At 43.3% G+C, this 22,330-nt stretch overlaps 1 protein-coding gene and 1 pseudogene across 1 annotated transcript; both read left to right on the top strand.

Annotated features, from left to right (window-relative positions):
- Window positions 1–39: 39 nt before the first annotated feature.
- On the top strand, window positions 40–8,847 carry LOC139551857 (ras-related protein Rab-36-like; annotated as a pseudogene).
- Window positions 8,848–14,874: 6,027 nt separating this feature from the next.
- LOC139552402 (14-3-3 protein eta-like) lies at window positions 14,875–18,154 on the top strand. Its single transcript, XM_071364118.1, has 2 exons — window positions 14,875–15,362; window positions 16,690–18,154. Exons 1-2 carry the CDS (start codon window positions 15,276–15,278, stop codon window positions 17,341–17,343), a joined length of 741 nt encoding a protein of 246 aa, XP_071220219.1. The 5' UTR covers window positions 14,875–15,275; the 3' UTR covers window positions 17,344–18,154.
- The last annotated feature ends 4,176 nt before the right edge of the window (window positions 18,155–22,330 follow it).

Raw genomic sequence — 22,330 nt, 5'->3', positions numbered from 1 at the left:
AAATTTGAAGGGATGTCCACATACTTTTGTATATATAGTGTAGCTATTCAGTACATTGCAGTAGTCATGGCCAGGATTCTCGTTCACAGGTTGATCATCGCACAGCCCTACCATAATGCAGGAGACAAGGTACGGGATGATGCACTTCCCATCACCTGTGAGCAGAGACAAGGTCATATCCAAATTCCCAAAGGTATCTAAACAACACACCATCAGCCTGCTACCAGCCAACTGGCCATCTGGACCAACTCAAAGCTACCATAGTGTTTTAGTGGCTCGGGAAAGCCGCACTGGCGTACACCCCCCTCAGGGCTGCAAAGGCTTCAGAGGATGTGGCAAGACAGACATATTCCCAATACGCAATGATTTGGCTACATAGGAATACTTTCCCCTACAGTCTCTTGGCGCCTTTTCAAAAATATATTAAATTAAAAGTTCAGGGGAGTTTAAGTGACATTTTATAATGCTGGATATGAGAAGGGCTTTTACAGTGATGTCAACAAGAATAAATTGAACACAGAGACTTCAGAGACAGCTGGTATTTTCATGGAACACAATAAAAAATGCCATCAGCATGTCAGATGGACGCTCATAACAAGATCAATGTCAGTGCTGCATTATTGTTTTCATTACAGATACCAAACAATGCATAAACTCTTCTGTGTGATTGCATGTCATTGAGAGTGATGTGGGTTAACGTCGATGCTACAGTTGTTTCCAGTGTTATACTCTACAGGCCTGTCTGCAGATGGAGGACTGGAATACTCAGGCAAAGGTTGTCTGTAAAGGCAGCGCCAACAGGCATCAGGGGTGAGTTGCCTCGTTAGGGGAATTTTTTGATTAAAGTCTGACTGATTCACTGATTGATTAATATTGAATTCATCTGGAAAAGCAACAGTGGTTTCAGATGTTAAATATTTTGTTTGAAGATGGGACAGACTGAAAATGTTCAAAGCAGTGGTTGTTGGCGATCTGAATGTGGGCAAGACCTGTCTAATCAACCAGTAAAGTATTCAGCTTTTGACCAGACTACTTGGGGTGGCAGGTAGCCTAGTGGTTTGAGCGTTCGACTAGTAACCAGAAGGTTGCAAGATCGAATCCCCAAGGTAACAATCTGTTGTTCTTCCCCTGAACAAGGCAGTTAACCCACTAGGCTGTCATTGAAAATAATAATTTGTTCTTAACTGACTTGCCTAGTTAAATAAAGATGCAACATTTCATCTTCCTTTTAGGTGGTAAACAGCCTCCTAACATGCTTGTATATTCTGTGCTGCACTTTCAGGTTCTCAAAGATGTATTTACCAGAGACTACAGGGCCACCATTGGAGGTGACTTTGAGATTGAGAGCTTTGAGCTCTCAGGAGCTCCATTCTCCCTTCAGATGTGAGAGAGGGTCATGGTCTGGTTTGATTTTGTGCTTTATTATTTGATTAGAGACATTATACTTATTTACTTGTATGCAGGTAATCATTTTTCCCCCCTCCTCTACATAGCTGGGACACAGATGTCCGGAAAATGTAAAATGCATCGCTTCAGCATACTACAGAGGAGTTCCGGGTTAAACCGAGACAGCCAGTGAAATACCTTTGTAGAGTAGAATATGGAAACCCTGGGGGGTTCACTGTTGCTGTTTGACATGGCAGACATTAAGACCCTGCAGCACACACGGTAAGTTTATTTAATAGATTATAACATCAAGAGTGAGCACAATACAAAGATAAATCTGAACAATCAAAGTCAAATTGTATCTCAAATTAAATGTCTATTTATCTCTCGCAGGCAATGGTTAGAGGAGGCCATGAGGGAGAATGAACCTGGCTCGTGTTAGGTTTTCCTGGTCGGAACCAAGAGTGACCTGCTTGTGAGTGCACATACATGTACATGGTTCATGTTAGGTAGATAGGCTACTGTAAATAGATATTGTAGAAAGGCACACATGCACTCCCCTACGTATTTATTTGTACAGTGAAGCTAGAATGTTTAATTTAGCTGTATACTCCAACATTTTGGATTTCTTTTGGATTTCTTTTATATAAGGTGACAGTTCAGAAAATCAGCTTTTATTTGAGGATATTTTCGTACATACAGTGAGCTCCAAAAGTAATTGGGACAGTGACAATGAATTCTGCTCTGTATCAGAGAATTCTACAGGAGAACTTCAGGCTGAAGCACAGCTGGGTCATGCGGCAAGACAATGATCCAAAACACACAACCAAGTCTACATGAAAATGGTTAAAAAGCAACACATTTGAAGTTCTGGAATGGCCTAGTCAAAGTCCAGACCTAATCCCAATTGAGATGTGGTGGCAGGACTTGAAACGAGCAGTTCATTGTTGAAAACCTACAAATGTCGCTGAGTTAAAGCAGTTCTGCATTCAAGAGTGGGACAAAATTCCTCCACAGTGATGTGAGAGACTGATCAACAACTAAAGGAAGCATGTAGTTGCAGTCATTGCAGCTAAAGGTGTCACAACCAGTTATTGTGTAAGGGGGTTTTTTCACACGGAAATTGGGTGTTGCATAACTTTGTTAATTAAACAAAACAGGTTCCCTCTAATATTAGGTTTTGGTTGAAGATCTGATAACATTTAGTATAAAAAATATGCAAAAAAAGAGAAAATCTGAAAGGGGGCAAATACTTTTTCATTGTACGTGTATTAAAGTATTTTAAAGTTTTGTATTTGGTCCCATATTCTTAGCACGCAATGATCAAACTTGTGACTCTACGAACTTGTTGGATGCATTTGCTGTTTGTTTTGTTTGTGTTTCAGATTAGAGAGTCTACAGCCTTTATAATCATAATTTAGTACTGCCATTTTGGGATGTAATGTATCAACATTCTTGATTTTAATATGGTCATCAATGACCTTTATTTAATACATTGTATTTTATGAATTCACAGTATTTTGTCTAATTTTGGAAATTAGGGTGCATTTCAGACTATTTTGTATTTGAAGTGGTTTGATGGTTGTTTTATGTAATAGATTATCATGTATTGTAATGTGTAGCCCTAACATTCTGCAGCTGAAAATGTGAAATGTATTGTGTATTTGTGTTATTACTCCTAACCTCGTCCCTATGCTGAATTGCTACTGCTCAGAGATAGAGCCGGCTGCTGGGCGAGATTACTTATCAAAATAAAGTTTTCTATTTTTGTATGGGTCTCCATAGTGTAACATCTACATATCTTAGTTCCTTTCACTGGATGGCTCTTACTTTATAAAATGCTATAGTGCTTTTTACAAAAGACAATCACCTCAATGGAGAACGTGTTCAATATACTGCTTGGACCACCATACACATCTCTCCAAACACAGAATAAACTGCAAACAAAAAATATATTACTGCAGTGGAATAACTTTCTATAAATATTCGGTCAAATTTGAATGAACAAATACCGATACAGAGAAACAAGCATAACTTCTGAGCAGATTTGACCCAAAACAATTGCTCAGGACAGCATGGTCCCCAAAATGGTCACCTTCAAACAGAATACACACCAATGATTTGTTTTGAAGCCACAGTGCCTCCATCTTGACACTCCCGCATCGTTGTAAAAAATATTTTGGAAGCTATAAAAATGCATTTCTTAATGTCTACATTTGTTTTTGACATGTTTATTCTATTACAGACACGGAGTATTTCGTCCCATGCATACTTTTAAATTATATTATGTGAGCTAAACAAAAATTTTAATAAAATGTTTTATATAAAAAAATCATGTTACATAATGTTACTGTCCCTACTACAACAACAAAAATACTTAAATACATGTTATTTTGTCCTTAAAATTACATTACATTTAAATACTGTAGAATTCCATTCATTCCTATGGAGGACTGCCTCTTCTGGGGAGTGCCAATGTGGCCGAGCGGTGGCTTCAAAGCCTCTGATTGGCCAATACATAGCATCAGCAATCCAGGATTTATATACAGTGAGATCCAAAAGTATTGGGACAGTGACACATTTTTGGTTGTTTTGACTCGGTACTCTAGCACTTTGTATTTGAAATGATACAATGACTATGCGGTTGAAGTGCATACGGTCAGCTTTAATTTGAGGGGTATTTTCATCGATATCAGGTGAACTGTTTAGAAAATACAGCACCTTTTGTACATAGTCCCCCTATTTTAGGGGACCAAAAGTATTGGGATGAATTCACTTAAAGTATATGTATATTAAAGTAGTCAAAAGTTTGTATTGTTCCCATATACCTAGCATGCAATGATTTTACCTTTATTTAACTAGGCAAGTCAGTTAAGAACAAATTCTTATTTACAATGATGGCCTAGGAACAGTGGGTTAACTGCTTTGTTCAGGGGCAGAACAACAGATTTGAACCAAGTCAGCTCCGGGATTCGATCTAACAACCTTTCAGTTACTGCCCCAACGCTCTAACCACTAGGCTACCTGCCACCCCAATTACATAAAACTATACAAACTTGTTGGATTAATTTGCTGTTTGTTTTGGTTGTGTTTCAGATTATTTTTTGCCCGAAATAAATTAATGGTAAATAATGTATTGTGTCATTTTGGAGTCACATTTATTGTAAAAAAAGAATAGAATAGATGTATTAACACTTCTACATTAATGTGGATGCTCCTATGATTATGGATATTTCTGAATGAATCGTGAATAATGATGAGTGAGAAAGTTACAGACACACAAATATCACACCCCCAAGACATGACACCATGACAGTAACAGGGAAGTTAGCATTTTGGAGGGGTATGATACTTGTGTGTCTAACTATCTCAGTTATCAATATTCACGATTCATTCAGAACTATCCTGCTAGGTAGCGGAATCCACCGCAGCCATTTTGGATTGGCAGTGTCAGCCATTCAGGTCCTGTGTTGTCAACACAAAGTGCCATTCCATAATGGCTGCTGTGGCTACTGCTAGCTAGCATGAGGATGAAAAGGACCATTTTCCGGAGAAACTAGCAGTCTTTCCATCTTCTCAGTGTAACAGTTGGGATAATGGGACAATTCGGAGTACAACACATTTTCATCCCTGGATTGAGGTACATTTTCCGAGACATACAGTGCATTCAGAAAGTTTTCAGATCCCTTAACTTTTTCCACATTTTGTTACGCCATATTCAAAAAATTTATTAAAACTACACACAAAACGAAAATAGGTTTTTAGAACTTTTTGCAAATGTATAAAAAACAAAAACAGAAATACCTTATTTACATAAGTACTTTTATCTAACCTTTATTTAACTAGGCACGTCAGTTAAGAACAAATTCTTATTTACAATGATGGCCTACCCCGGCCAAACCCTCCCTTAACCCGGGCGAAGCTGGGTGAATTGTGTGCCGCCCTATAGGACTCTCGACCACGGCCGGTTGTGATACAGCCCTGTATCGAACCAGGGTCTGTGGTGATGCCTCTAGCACTGTGATGCAGTGCCTTAGACCGCTGCGACACTCGGGAGCCCTTTGTATTCAGACCTTTTGCTATGAGACTCGAAATTGAGCACAGGTGCCTCCTGTTTCCATTGATCATCCTTGAGATGTTTATACAACTTGATTGGAGTCCACCTGTGGTAAATTCAATTGATTGGAGATGATTTGGAAAGGCACACACCTGTTTATATAAGGTCTCACAGTTGACAGTGCATATCAGAGCAAAAACCAAGGCATAAGGTCGAAGGAATTGTCCGTAGCGCTCCGAGACGCCAGAATTGTGTCAAGGCACAGATCTTGGGAAGGGTACCAAAATATTTCTGCAGCGTTGAAGGTCCCCAAGAACACAGTGGCCTCCATCATTCTTAAATGGTAGAACTTTGGAACCACCAAGACTGTTCCTAGAGCTGGCTGCCCGGGCAAACTGAGCAATTGGGGGAGAAGGGCCTTGGTCAGGAAGGTGACCAAAAACCCGATGGTCACTCTGACAGAGCTCCAGAGTTCCTCTGTGGAGATGTTAGAACCTTCCAGAAGGACAACCCATCAGGCCTTTATGGTAGAGTGGCCAGATGGAAGCCACTCCTCAGTAAAAGGCACATGACAGCCCACTTGGAGTTTGCCAAAAGGCACTTAAAGGACTCTCAGACCATGAGAAACAAGATTCTCTGGCCTGATGAAACCAAGATTGAACTATTTTGGCCCATCTGAAGTTTGCCAATGACCACCTGGATGAACCAGAGGAGGAATGGGAGAAGGTCGTGTGGTCTGATGAGACAAAAATATAGCTTTTTGGTCTAAACTCCACTCGCAGTGTTTGGAGGAAGAAGAAGGATGAGTACAACCCCAAGAACACCATCCCAACCGTGAAGCATGGAGGTGGAAACATCATTCTTTGGGGATGCTTTTCTGCAAAGGGGACAGGACGACTGCACCGTATTGAGGGGAGGATGGATGGGGCCATGTATCACGAGATCTTGGCCAACAACCTCCTTCCCTCAGTAAGAGCATTGAAGATGGGTCGTGGCTGGGTCTTCCAGCATGACAATGACCCGAAACACACAGCCAGGGCAACAAATGAGTGGCTCCGTAAGAAGCATCTCAAGGTCCTGGAGTGGCCTAGCCAGTCTCCAGACCTGAACCCAATAGAAAATCTTTGGTGGGAGCTGAAAGTCCGTATTGCCCAGCGACAGCCCCGAAACCTGAAGGATCTGGAGAAGGTCTGTATGGAGGAGTGGGCCAAAATCCCTGCTGCAGTGTGTGCAAACCTGGTCAAGTACTACAGGAAACGTATGATCTCTGTAATTGCAAATAAAGGTTTCTGTACCAAATATTAAGTTCTGCTTTTCTGATGTATCAAATACTTATGTCATGCAATAAAATGCAAATGAATTACTTAAAAATCATACAATGTGATTTTCTGGATTTTTGTTTTAGATTCCGCCTCTCACAGTTGAAGTGTACCTATGATAAAAATTACAGACCTCTACATGCTTTGTAAGTAGGAAAACCTGCAAAATCGGCAGTGTATCAAATACTTGTTCTCCCCACTGTAACCATCGCTCGTAGCACTCACTTCTGTTATCATGAAGTGCTTTGAGAGACTAGTCAAGGATCATATCACCTCCACCTTACAGGCCACCCTAGACCCACTTCAGTTTGCATACCGCCCCAACAGGTCCACAGACGATGCAATCGCCATCACACTGCACACTGCCCTATCCCACCTGGACAAAAGGAATACCTATGTAAGAATGCTGTTCATTGACTACAGCTCAGCATTCAACACCATAGTAGCCTCCAAGCTCATCATCAAGCTGGAGGCCCTGGGTCTCAACCCGCCCTGTGCAAATTGGGTCCTCGACTTTCTGACGGGCCGCCCCAGGTGGTGAAGGAAGGAAATAACATCTCCACTTCGCTGACCCTCAACACTGGGGCCACACAAGGGTGTGTGCTCAGCCCCCTCCTGTACTCCCTGTTCACCCACGACTGCGTGGCCATGCACGCCTCCAACTCAATCATCAAGCTTGCAGACGACACAACAGTAGTGGGCACTCGGAGTGTGGTGTCAGGAAAACAACCTCACTCAACGTCAACAAAACAAAGGAGATGATCGTGGACTTCAGGAAACAGCAGAGGGAGCACCCCCCATCCACATCGAAGGGACAGCAGTGGAATGTTTTAAGTTCCTCACCGTACACATCACAGACAAACTGAAATGGTCCACTCACACAGGCAGTGTGGTGAAGGCGCAACAGCGCCTCTTCAACCTCAGGAGGCTGAAGAAATTTGGCTTGTCACCCAAAACCCTGACAAACTTTTACAGATGCACAATCGAGAGCATCCTGTCGGGCTGTATCACAGCCTGGTACAGCAACTGCACCGCCCTCAACCGCAAGACTCTAAAGAGGGTGGTGCGGTCTTCAACGCATCACCGGGTGCAAATTACCTGCCCTCCATGACACCTACAGCACCTGATGTCACGGGAAGGCCAAAAAGATCATCAAGGACATCAACCAGGCGAGGTCAGTACAGGTGCATCAAAGCTGAGACCGAGAGACTGAAAAACAGCTTCTATCTCAAGACCATCAGACTGCTAAACAGCAATCACGAACTCAGAGAGGCTGCTGCCTACATTGAGACCCAATCACTGGCCACTTTAATAAATGGATCACTAGTCACTTTATACAACACACTCTAAATAATGCCACTTTAATAATGTTTACATATCTTACATTACTCATATCACATGTAGTGTATATACTGTATTTTATACCATCTATTGCACCTTGCCTATGCCGCTCGGCCATCCTCATCTATATACTTACATGTACATATTCTCATTCACCCCTTTTAGATTTGTGTTTATTAGGTAGTTGTTCGGTAGTTGTTAGATTACTTGTTCGATATTACTGCACTGTCAGAACTAGAAGCGCAAGCATTTCGCTACACTTGCATTAATGTTTGCTAACCATGTGTATGTGACAAATAACATTTGAATTGATTTGAAGTTCTGGGGAACCCGCTTCCTGCTACTGCCGGCCGGGGGGTCGAGACGTGTGGTGGACGGGAAGGAGCACTGGGACATCTACAGGGAGGGAGCAGGCAGAGAGGGCACCAGGGAGTGGGCCCTCAGGGTAACAGCCTAAAATGCTGACTTACTCAGAATAAGTTTAGGAAGTAAAAAATACAAAAACTCAAAATATCAACTCAAATTATGTGATTGAGCAGTCTTGCAAACCCAGTCAAGAGGAAAAACTGACTCTGCTAAAAACAATAATTCTATGCCAATGTTGTCTTAAGCTGTTTTAAGTTTTGAGCTTCCTGTCATATTGTCTTCCCCTCATTCTGTCTGTAGAAAGGAGCAGCAATGAAGGGTCTGCAGGTGACTGGTCCTCTCCCTAGCCATCGAGCCTGTAGCGCCCCCTCTGGCTAAGAAATGCAGTTCCGCTTTATCAGCTCTCCTCAAGTTCGAGCAGAACCAGAAGTGAGTAGAGTTGTCCTGTCTGTGTGCTTTCCGTGGAACCTTCTAAACTATTAGCAGCACAGACGCCATAATGGTGTTGATGTGAGCCATTAGCAACCTTTCAAAGCACTTCATGGCTACGGATGTGAGTGCACGCGTCTGTAGTCATTTAGGCAGGTTGCCTTTGTGTTCTTGGGCACAGGGACTATGGTGGTCTGTATTGATGATCCATGGCGACGATCCATGGCAAGGCTCTGGACTGGGGACCGTCGCTGGAGGCTCCGGACCGGGGACCGTTGCTGCAGGTTCCTTGCCATGGATCATCAATACAGGCTCCGGGCCATGGATCATCACTGGAGGCTTCGTGCCATGGATTACCACTACAGGCTCCGGGCCATGGATCATCACTGGAGGCTTCGTGCCATGGATCATCACTGGAGACTCCGGGCTATGGATCATCACTGGAGGCTTCGTGCCATGGATTACCACTACAGGCTCCGGGCCATGGATCATCAATGGAGGCTTTGTGCTATGGATCATCACTGGAGGCTTCGTGCCATGGATTATCGGTAGAGGCTCCGTACGTGGAGCCGGAACATGTCTCACCGGACTGAGGAGACATACTGGAAGCCTGGTGCGGGGAGCTGCCACAACGCATCCTGGCTGGATACCCACTTTAGCTCGATGAGTGTGGAGAGCTGGCACGGGGCGCACTGGGCTATGAAGGCGCACTGGAGGCATAGTGCGTAGAGCTGGCGCAGGATATGCTGGGCCGTGGAGGCGCACTGGAGGTCTGGATCGTAGAGCTGGCACAACGCATCCTGGCTGAATCCCCCCTGTAGCACGGCAAGTGCGGGGAGCTGGCATAGGCCGCACTGGGTTGTGCTGGCGAACTGGGGATACCGTGCGTAGAGCTGGCGCAGGATTATTATGTACAAAATAAGTTACAAATAATGCGAAAAAAACACATAATAGCACAATTGGTTGGGCGCCCGTAAAACTTGAGAAATGAGGTCAAACAGATTTAAGCTTGCCTGCATTAAAGTCCCCAGCCACTAGGAACTCCACTTCTGGATGAGCATTTTCTTGTTTGCTTATGGTCTTATACAGCTAGTTGAGTGCGGTCTTAGTTCCAGCATCGGTTTGTGGTGGTAAATACAATATGTGTCCCCATGTGCAGTTGCAAACCGTAGTCTGGCTTTTTTATGGGGGTTTTGGAGCAGTGGCTTCTTCCTTGCTGAGCGACCTTTCAGGTTATGTCGATATAGGACTCGTTTTACTGTGGATATAGATAATTTTGTACCTGTTTTCTCCAGCATCTTCACAAGGTCCTTTGCTGTTGTTCTGGGATTGATTTGCACCTTTCGCACCAAAGTACGTTCATCTCTAGGAGACAGAACGTGTCTCCTTCCTGAGCGGTATGACAGCTGCGTGGTCCCATGGTGTTTATACTTGAGTACTATTGTTTGTACAGATGGACGTGGTACCTTCAGGCATTTGGAAATTGCTCCCAAGGATGTACCAGACTTGTGGAGGTCCACAATTCTTATTTCTGAGGTCTTGGCTGATTTCTTTTGATTTTCCCATGATGTCAAGCAAAGAGGCACTGAGTTTGAAGGTAGGCCTTGAAATACATATTCAGGTCCACCTCCAATTGACTCAAATGATGTCAATTATCAGAAGCTTCTAAAGCCATGATGTAATTTTCTGGAATTTTCCAAGCTGTTTAAAGGCACAGTCAACTTAGTGTATGTAAACTTCTGACTCACTGGAATTGTGATACAGTGAATTATAAGTGAAATAATCTGTTTGTAAACAATTGTTGGAACAATTACTTGTGTCATGCACAAAGTAGATGTCCTAACCGACTTGCCAAAACTATAGTTTGTTAACAAGAAATTGCTGCCAAGTTGATAGTTGATACAATGTTTCAAGTTCCTTGCAAACAGGCAATGTGATTTATTTTCTACCTGCAGGCTGCAATGTTTTTCTTTGTTGGCTTTATGCAGGCAATTTTTACATAGTTGGCAATATAAGTCACTTTTAGATTTGTATAACTTTCATTTATATTTAGATATCATTTTGAAAACTCACATGACAATGATTTTGAGATAAGAAGACTTTATTATAAAATAAACTGTTCCACAAAAATGTGCATATGACAATCATAAACTGGCACGCAGATCGGGTGAATTGGTAAGATAAATTGGCACTCCAACTGGAAAAGGTTGCCAACCCCTGGTGTAGCCTAATACCGGCAGCTCCGGGAGTATAATGGCAGACTCTGGGAAGGCTAACAGCAGCGGGAGGAGGAGTTCCGGGAACAGTTTTTTTTCTTCTGGTTAGGCTATCTTGATCTCTGGCTCTCTCTGGAGTCATTTGTGTGTCTTAATTATTTGATCAGTGTGCTTAAAGCGTCATACAAGCTCAGTAGCCTACATATAATGGATTTTATTAAAACACATAGGGTGTGTCTATACTGTATATGGAAAAATACATGTTTTAACATTTTGACCAGTCGATTGGTCGAAAGAACAGACGACCAACGATTTCTTTTGGTCAGGGACAGCCCTAGTTTCTACAGTCTGTTGAAGGAAGAGCCACAGACAAAGGAGGTCAGTCAGGGGCTGGGACCAGTGGGACTGCAGCCCATGCAACATGGGGCACAGGACACAGTTTACATTCAAATCAGAATGTAAACCTGCTTTCTGTAGTTAAAATGTTCAAAATCATGTTTATAATTGTAAAGTGTTATGTTAATGATGATGTCATAGTTAACCATGCTTTTTATGTTTGTGTTTACAGTGGACAGTCTGGTACTGGAGCCTTATATCTGTCCTCATCCTCCACCCTGATGGAGATACTAGAGGACATCAAACACCCCACGTAAGACCCTGTGTGAGTGTATGCGCACGTTATGCGTGTTAGAAAGTGTGTTGGTGTGCACCACAACACATACCTCAAGTGTTTAAGGTGTGGTTTGTTGTCTCTGCAGTTAGATGGGTGTGTTTGCGCTACTGTTGTGTCCCGTTATGTGATATACAGGACAGATGGGTTTGAGCTACTGTTGTTATGTGATATATATATAGGACAGGAGTGCAGCTTCTACCTGAGCAGAAGCGCCTGTCCCCTAACTGCTTCATCAGTGCTGAGATCGTCCACTGGCTGATCAACAACGTAGAGGGTGTGGCCACACAAGGAATGGCTGTCGACATCATGCTGGTAGGCATTCGTTTATCTGTCTTTGGTAGAGTATGTGCCAGATACACACTGTATATAGTGAATGCAGAATTTGTGCGTTTGTCAGGGCCTGTTTGGCTTGGAGGAGCTGTTGGGCTACAACTGGGCCTACAACACCATGCTGACCAAGGCCTGGAGGACGGGCGTGCTTGGGGACAAGAAGTTGGCTGACCGCCTGCTCAGAGACTTCACTTTTCTGTGCAGACAAAGACGAGGCTGGTCAACTTTTGGGACAGCTGCCGGGAGAATATGAATACTAGTGCGCAGTATTGGAGAGGGGGAAGTGAGGTGAAACTGAGAAAGAGACACCTCTATTGAAATGGGGATTTACTGTATGAACTAAGTCTGCATTGGCTGCAGTGATGAGGTTTGTGGAAAGAATTCTCCTCAAGAACAACTGTGTCACCCTCTGTGTGCTGTGTCCCTCTCTGTGGCAGGACTTGTGCCTTGCATCTAGGTCAAGGTTCTCCCAAGATGTACTCTTAAGGAGCGTACCGTTACTCTTTGGGGTCCAAAGATCTTATGTTATTTTCAGAGGTATACTGGCACTTGCAGCCAAAACAGCCAAATACTCCATCTAAACCACAAGAGGCTGCTGATGGGAGAACAACTCATAATCATTTCTGGAATGGAGTGAATAGAATGGTATCAAACACATAGAAACCATGTGTTTGTGTTCAATACCATTCCATTCCAACCACTGCTAAGGTGCCACCGGCCGCCAGTGATCTAGACGTGAATCGATTCTAAATTGCGATACAGTTCTAGAAACATAAAGCATATTACTTTCATATCACATCAAAATAATTTCATAAATGCAAAATATACACTTACTGTACAGTGCTTTAACCGGCTTTATCAAAGTTACAGCCGACAGTATTTTTCAGTGACAACATGTTTCTGGCGGGCTTCTTCGGATCATGCTAGATAGCCAATTAGCACAGGTCTTCTGTCAGTCTTTCGTAAATACATGCTGTAACTTGGAGATATGGCTGTGGGGGACCCCTAACCCTATATAGGTGTGTATCAATTTAACCTTTTGTTTTTTGAAAATTATTTTCTCGCTGATATGTAAGGTAAGGTCTGAAACCGTACGGCAAGCGATGTGCGTTAATGTTCAGACCGAGAGTCGGGCCTCTTAACAAAACTCCCCCGTACAGAGGACAACTTCGTCCAATAACTCTTATGTTTAATGTAATGGAACTGATCTAGGGCTAGGTTAAGGTGAAAGGTCAAGTGCTGTGACGGTTGATATGAAGGCTATGGAAAGATTGAAATTGCATACTCCTCGTCTCCTTAACACACATTGGAGGTCAGAGGGGAAGAACCTCTGGCTTTCTCATCCAATGAGTTTTGAGAAGGAAATGAGGAGAGAAGACGCGAGTAGTATGCAATTGATGAGCAGAGCAGAGACCCTAATGAGCTGCTACTCTTTTTTCAAGTCAAGTGAATAATAAAGAATAACTTTTTTATTTATTTATTTTTTAAACTTTTATTTCACCTTTATTTAACCAGGTAAGCTAGTTGAGAACAAGTTCTCATTTACAACTGCGACCTGGCCAAGATAAAGCAAAGCACTGCGACACAAACAACAACACAGTTACACATTGAATAAACAGTGTGTGCAAATGGCATGAGGAGGTAAGGCAATAAATAGGCCATAGTAGCGAAGTAATTACAGTTTAGCAAATTAACACTGGTGTGATAGATGAGCAGATGATGATGTGCAAGTAGAAATACTGGTCTGCAAAAGAGCAGAAAAGTAAATAAAAACAATATGGGGATGAGGTAGTCTAACTAGTCTAACTAATCTAAACCTGGTAAATGTGTCTACATAATGTGTCCAGGAGTGCAACTGTGTGACATTGAAAACGTGGACTTTGAGGAGTATTCATGTATTATTTTGTTGCAGAAATTAATACAAAATAAATATCAATAAATTATTAGGTGGTCTGTTCAGGATGTCTATTTTCATGAGGATAAGGTAATGTCAGTTTCCTTTCTCTGTGACTGGTAGCTAGACGTTCTGCTACATAAAAAAAAATATATATAACAGACCTGATAATATACAGAAGTGTGTCATACACCTCTTGTCCAGTATCCTTCTACTCATCTGCTTGCCATAGGGCCTAGTTACAGCGTCATGTCTCTGGCATACAGCTTTTGTCAAATTGACGTCAAAAGTTGATTAATTAATTGTAGCTAACCCTAGGCTTAGCAGAGTTGCCAACAACCGGAAGCATCTGGTTTTCAGGGATACAGCTAATTCAACCTAGCTTCATAAATTATCCTAACCAGCTACGTCCAATTTAGACAAAAGCTGTATCCCTTCTAGACTAAACCAAGTTACAGGGAAGAGAGGATGGAATGTGAAGTGTTTTCCTTTTAGGGATGGATGAAGGAGGAAACGCTTCTGAGCAACACGGAGGTCTTTTACACCTTTCAATGACGTTTATACATTACAATGATTGGCATAAGTGCCAACATAGCTACCATTATTCCCCTATCATGGCTTTGGGACTGGGCAGATGTGAGTGATGGCACTGCTTTTGTCCTCCATGTTCTCCTCGCCATCCTATGTTTGTAAGCTTTCCTTCCATGTCCATACCTTATGTAAGAACTGGAGAGGTAACTCTACCTAGCACCACCAATGATATACAGTATACTGTACACATCATTGGCGCCAACCCTACACGCACGCGCCCTCAGTTGCTGCAACAGCTCGAGGATGCAGTACGTCGCACTGCGCATGCACGCTTGGAACGTACGTTTCTATTTTTAGAAAGTGACGTCATCATGAAATATCAGCGGCAGCCTTCGGCCCCCACACCGGATAGACTGGATTGACTGGACGCTTGCAGTAGCACCACAGGCCGCAGTAGCAATCAGTTAGAGATAGAGAGGGTTTCGAGCTGTCACTGATTGTCTCCCTTCTAATTTGCGCCTCAGACATTAACAGAATTGCTTCACCATTGTTTTAGCTAGGTCTTATGTAAACGGGTATTTCAGAGAAAATCCGCAGTTACGTTTGATGTGCTGTTTATAGCGGTGGACATCAGCAGGAAAATACACATCCGTGTATTCGAAAGCAATTGTCGATAGCCTGCTTCCTGTATCGTGGAACTGACTGCCCGACCTTCGGCACATCAACAGCGACGATGGCAGATAGAGAGCAACTGATCCAGCGAGCCCGTATGGCTGAGCAGGCGGAACGGTACGATGACATGGCCTCGGCGATGAAACAGGTACTAGAGACGTCATCGTTCTGCACAATGCATCTCACATGAAATAATTACATAATGTGATAATCATTGATATCAGTTTGTAACAAAGGTCATCAGATGACATCATTCAATGGTCATACCATGTAGTATCTTGCTAACTACGGTAGCTAGTTAGCTGGGTTTGTCGTCTTTACTTTATAAATAATTTCCAAAATTATCTGCATAATCAAATCAATGTGAAACCTGGTGCACACAACATCAAGGTTATTTTGCTTCTGTTACTGTTATTTTGTCATATCGTTTTGAGAAGTGAATGTAGTAACTAACGACCTAGTTATCTATATCTAGTTAAGAATGAAACTGGTGGTGGTCTGGCTTCGTGGCTAGCAACGGCTGGTCGATGCAGTAGCACCAGCCAAAATGAACATAGGCACACATTGGGTGCGTTCGTTCACTAGTTACAGCACTTTGGGCTAGTGAATAAAACTAGCTAGCTAGTCCAAGCTTGAAAGCTGGTTTTACATGACCTATAATAGCTTAACTAAGATAGTAATGGTCAACTTTATGCCAGACAGAGAAAAATGTTCTTAAATAACTAGCAAATATGATGGTGGAAATGTATGAAGGACCAGATTTTGCGCCTTTGCGAATGCACCCACACATGTCCTGTCTGCAAGAGGGTCGTCACTTGTTACCACAGCCACAAATGGCTAAACCCTGTCTAGTTCTACAATTGATCTTCTTAAAATCTGATTTTAAACCTTAAGTACACTACTAACCTTATGCCTAATCCTAACCTTAAATTAAGACCAAAAAGCACATTTTTGTTTTCATCAATGTATGATATAGCCCATTTTGACTGTGGTAACTAGTGACAACCCTGCAAGGTCAGCTGTATTGATGCTGATGGGTACATTTTCAGCGATTGATTTAAATGCATCCGGTTGCTCAAAAGGCATAGAAGTATCTTTATATAATAAAACAAAAAGTCTGGTTCAATCAAGCACAGCTTCATTCCCAAACACAGCATACTGTACATCTCCACCTAGACATGCATGCACCCTGCAACTTCACACCTTTGTCATGGTGAATGTGTAGGTCCTCCCAATGTTAGGCCAATTTCTTAGATTTATAAAAAGTATATGATATGGTAGCGTTTTCACATCCTGTCAATGTTAATAATATTTTAAAAATGCCATTTAGCAAACACTTTTATCCAAAGTGACTTCCATTCATGCGTGGATACATTTTAAGTATGGGTGGTCCCTGGAATTGAACCCATTATCCTGGTGTTGCAAGAGCCATGCTCTACCAGCTGAGCTATTTAACACTTCTATGTCCTCACCAGGTGACTGAGCTGAGCGAACCTCTGAGTAACGATGACCGCAACCTGCTCTCTGTGGCCTACAAGAACGTGGTGGGGGCCCGGCGGTCCTCCTGGCGCGTCACCTCCAGCATTGAGCAGAGGGCCATGGCCGACGGCAACGACAAGAAGCTGGAGCTGGTGAAGGCCTACCGGGAGACCATCGAGAAGGAGCTGGAGACGGTCTGCCAGGACGTGCTCAACCTGCTCGACCAGTTCCTCATCAAGAGCTGCGGAGAAGACCAGCTGGAGAGCAAGGTGTTCTACCTGAAGATGAAGGGCGACTACTACCGCTATTTGGCCGAGGTGGCTACAGCCGAGAAGAAGACCTCCGCCGTGGAGTCCTCCGAGGGAGCCTACAAGGAAGCCTACGAGATCAGCAAGAGCATGGCGGCCACCCACCCCATCCGGCTAGGCCTGGCCCTCAACTTCTCTGTGTTCTACTACGAGATCCAGAATGCTCCCGAGGAGGCCTGCAGGCTGGCCAAGGAGGCCTTTGACGAGGCCATTGGACACCTGGACAATCTGAACGAGGACTCCTATAAGGACTCCACCCTCATCATGCAGCTGCTGCGGGACAACCTGACCCTGTGGACCAGTGACCAGCAGGACAGCGAGGGGGGAGAGGCCCAACCCTGAGACCTCCTCCTACCCCCAGATAGTCTTTAGCTAGAGTTAGACACTCCCCTTCCCCCTATTCTCTACTCTTTTCTGACCTTTTCTTCTCTATTCCCTCAAATTTTTTCTCTTCCTAATCGCACACCTCTTTTTCTCTTTGTGCCATTATAATGCTCAATTAAGGCCTCATCAGGAAGAATCTGTTCTCTAGTGGCCTGTCGTTTTGTCCTACATTCTCACCTCTTCCCCTGCTGCTGCATTCACCTTCTCGTACGGTCCTCCTCAACTCTCTCCCTCTTCTCTGTCCTCCAAGGCTTTCTGTCCCTGGCCCACTTTCTGTGCACTAGTGCTATTTTGTTTTTATTATAGCCATTCCATCCCCTCTTCAATAGTTGGTATTCAAGTGGCATTTCCACAGGATGTTCTCGTGAGGACAATCTAGTATCTATCATCATGATGGATGTCTGTAATGCTAATTAGGGAAAATGTTTCATTATTTTGCACAGCATAGTGCAAATGTCACTATTTACCAGAATGTTGTTGTGCTCTCCTCCTTGACTTGTACTGTTTCTATGCCCCCCCGTCACTGTAAGATGTCTATCTGTTGTTCCTCTCTATTTCCTGCCTCTTGCCCTTTCCACTTTGCCCTATGACCTCTGTGTGCACTGTTAGCCCCTGTGAACGTATTCCAGCCATCCGTCTTGAAATGTCCGTCTATGAATGTTGATGGGACAGTGTCTGGAGTTTTCAGTTGTGCAAGTACATTTGTTTATTATTATGAATCATGCGTGGTCATTAAAGAATGCCATTAAAACATTACCTATCATGGGAACTTGTGTGGGTTTATGCCCTGTGCTTCGGAGTAATTTATAATTGCAACAAATGGCCTTGATTTCTGTCTTCGGTGTGCTGTTTTATAGTGTGTTTGTGTTGGCATGTGTACTTGCTTTGTGTGCAGACATGCGTGTGTAGCCTATTCTGTGGGAATTCTTGGATGAACAGCATGATTGTGCGCATCAGTTGCTGTGAGTGAATCTGGCCCTGCAGTCATGAGCAATTTGGTCATGATGTGTGTTTCTTTTCTCATTCAGGTATTACACACACACACTGATTTTGTTCACTGTGTGTTTTTGGTGAGGATGTTGCTCTCATGGTATCCCCCCCCCCCCGATGGACAAAGTCAGAATGGGTATCTTGGTGCAGTATACATTTCCAATTAATTATCGACACACCTTTTATATTTAACTAACTTAACCATTTGGTTTTTTTTTTTAAAGAAGAAAAAAAAGGCTAGTAATAAGTCTAATACTACCCATTTTTGTTTTCTGTTGCAAATGTTTTGCTTTCATGTGCCCAACTGAACAGAATCCTGGCTGGTTTCACCACCCTTTTTTGAGCCTTGAAGGCTCTTTTTTTGTCCTCTGCATTTAACCATATTCAGCTCAACTCAATAGTAACACCTAGTGATGGTTTTTGGTACTTTTACTCTCCTAACTACAGGGTTTATAGTATAACAGCTCTAGTAAAGTAATATACACTACCGTTCAAACGTTTGGGGTCACTTAGAAATGTCCTTGTTTTTGAAAGAAAAGCTTTTTTTTGTCCATTAAAATAATATCAAATTGATCAGAAATACAGTGTAGACATGTTAATGTTGTAAATGACTATTGTAGCTGGAAACGGCAGATTTTTAATGGAATATCTACATAGGTGTATAGAGGCCCATTGTCAGCAACCATCACTCCTGTGTTCCAATGGCACGTTGTGTTAGCTAATCCAAGTTGATCATTAGAAAATCTTTTTGCAATTATGTTAGCACAGCTGAAAACTGTTGTCCTGATTAAAGAAGCCATAAAACTGGCCTTCTTTACACTAGTTGAGTATCTGGAGCACCAGCATTTGTGGGTTCGATTACAGGCTCAAAATGGCCAGAAACAATTAACTTTCTTCTGAAACTCGTCAGTCTATTCTTGTTCTGAGAAATTAATGCAATTCCATGCAAGAAATTGCCAAGAAACTGAAGATCTCGTACAACGCTGTGTACTACTCCCTTCACAGAACAGCGCAAACTGGCTCTAAACAGAATAGAAAGAGAAGTGGGAGGCCCCGGTGCACAACTGAGCAAGAGGACAAGTACATTAGTGTCTAGTTTGAGAAACAGACGCCTCACAAGTTCTCAACTGGCAGCTTCATTAAATAGTACCCGCAAAACACCAGTCTCCAAGTCAACAGTGAATAGGCGACTCCGGGAAGCTGGCCTTCTAGGAGATAGTTCAGGCTTTGAAATAGCTGAGATAAAAGCACAGGGTCGGGATTGAAGCATCAGGCGATACCAAGATAGGAGCAATACAAGGGTATTGTAAGATCATACTGTGATATTGCAAATGTTATATACTTGTAGACACTGATGCAACTTTATGTGAACAAGATTGTTTGTAGCTGTGATTGAGATGTGACAGATAATTGTTCATGATAGAGAAATACATATTTTATGGATAACTGCACCTCACACACACTCAAGTCTTCACCAGCAACCTGACGAGGAATGACGGAAATAGATATAATTCTATGGAAAGCAGCACCTCATCACACACAGTCAAGGAGGAATGACGGAAGGACAGAGTAATAATTAACCCACTATGCGTGTGTGTTTACTCTGTGGGTGAGGTAGCGTTGTGGAGAAAGTACCTTTTTGGTTGACTGACCTTAGAATTAGTTAACTTGTTGAAATAAACCATCATATTGACAGAGGTCATGGACTAGGCTTGCAGTCAACATACTATACTATAGCGATGGCCATTAACATACTTCTAATGCTATTATTATTATACTGAACAAAAATATAAACGAAACATGCAACAATTTCAAAGATTTTACTGAGTTACAATTCATAAACTCTACAAAAAAAGAAACGTCCTCTCACTGTCAACTGCGTTTATTTTCAGCAAACTTAACGTGTAAATATTTGTATAAACATAAGATTCAACAACCGAGACATAAACTGAGCAAGTTCCACAGACATGTGACTAACAGAAATAGAATAATGTGTCCCTGAACAAAGGGGGGGTCAAAATCAAAAGTAAGTCAGTATCTGGTGTGGCCACCAGCTGCGTTAAGTACTGCAGTGCATCCCCCCCTCATGGACTGCACCAGATTAGCCAGTTCTTGCTGTGAGATGTTACCCCACTCTTCCACCAAGGCACCTGCAAGTTCCCGGACATTTCTGGGGGGGAATGGCCCTAGCCCTCACCCTCCAATCCAACAGGTCCCAGACATGCTCAATGGGATTGAGATCCGGGCTCTTCGCTGGCCATGGCAGAACACTGACATTTCTGTCGTGCAGGAAATCACGCACAGAATGAGCAGTATGGCTGGTGGCATTGTCATGCTGGAGGGTCATGTCAGGATGAGCCTACAGGAAGGGTAGCACATGAGAACATACACAAGGCTGCGTGGCCAGACGGATTACCAGGACGTGTGCTCCGGGCATGTGTTGACCAACTGGCAGGTGTCTTCACTGACATTTTCAACATGTCCCTGATTGAGTCTGTAATACCAACATGTTTTAAGCAGACCACCATAATCCCTATGCCCAAGAACACAAAGGCAACCTGCCTAAGTGACTACAGACCCGTAGCACTCACATCCGTAGCCATGAAGTGCTTTGAAAGGTTGGCAATGGCTCACATTATCCCATTATACCATTATCCCAGAAACCCTGGACCCACTCCAATTTGCATACCGCCCAAACAGATCCACAGATGTTGAAATCTCTATTGCACTCCACACTGCCCTTTCCCACCTGGACAAAAGGAACACTTATGTGAGAATGCTATTAATTGACTACAGCTCAGCGTTCAACACCATAGTACCTTCAAAGCTCAACACTAAGCTAAGGATCCTGGGACTAAACACCTCCCTCTGCAACTGGATCCTGGACTTCCTGACGGGCCACCCCCAGGTGGTGAAGGTAGGTAGCAACACATTTGCCACGCTGATCCTCAACACTGGAGCTCCCCAGGGGTGCGTGCTCAGTCCCCTCCTGTACTCCCTGTTCACCCACGACTGCATGGCCAGGCACGACTCCAACACCATCATTAAGTTTGGCCCTAAAGGCCCTAAAAATTGTCAAAGACCCCAGCCACCCCAGTCATAGACTGTTCTCTCTACTACCGCATGGCAAGTGGTACCGGAGTGCCAAGTCTAGGACAAAAAGGCTTCTCAACAGTTTTTACCCCCAAGCCATAAGACTCCTGAACAGGTAATCAAATGGCTACCTGGACTATTTGCATTGTGTGCCCCCCCAACCCCTCTTTTTACGCTGCTGCTACTCTCTGTTTAACATATATGCATAGTCACTTTAACTATACATTCATGTACATACTACCTCAAATGGGCCGAACAACCAGTGCTCCCACACTTTGGCTAACCGGGCTATCTGCATTTTGTCCCACCCACCACCCGCCAACCCCTCTTTTACGCTACTGCTACTCTCTGTTCATCATATGTGCATAGTCACTTTAACCATATCTACATGTACATACTACCTCAATCAGCCTGACTAACCGGTGTCTGTATGTAGCCTCGCTACTGTATATAACCTGTCTTTTTAATGTTGTTTTATTTCTTTACCTACCTATTGTTCACCTAATACCTTTTTGGCACTATTGGTTAGAGCCTGTAAATAAGCATTTCACTGTAAGGTACCTGTTGTATTCGGCGCAGGTGACAAATAGACTTTGATTTGATTTAACTCGGGCAGTTGTTGTTGCCATCCTGTACCTGTCCCGTAGGTGTGATTTTCGGGTGTATTGATCCTGTGCAGGTGTTGTTACACGTGGTCTGCCACCTCGAGGACGATCAGCTGTCCATCCTGTCTCCCTGTAGCACTGTCTTAGGCGTCTCACAGTACAGACATTGCAATTTATTGCCCTGGCCACATCTGCAGTCCTCATGCCTCCTTGCGGCATGCCTAAGGCACATTCACGCAGATGAGCAGGGACCCTGG

This window comes from Salvelinus alpinus, chromosome 24, assembly GCF_045679555.1.
Source record: "Salvelinus alpinus chromosome 24, SLU_Salpinus.1, whole genome shotgun sequence".
NCBI classification, from domain to species: domain Eukaryota; kingdom Metazoa; phylum Chordata; class Actinopteri; order Salmoniformes; family Salmonidae; genus Salvelinus; species Salvelinus alpinus.
This window is presented reverse-complemented; position numbering and strand designations above follow the sequence as displayed.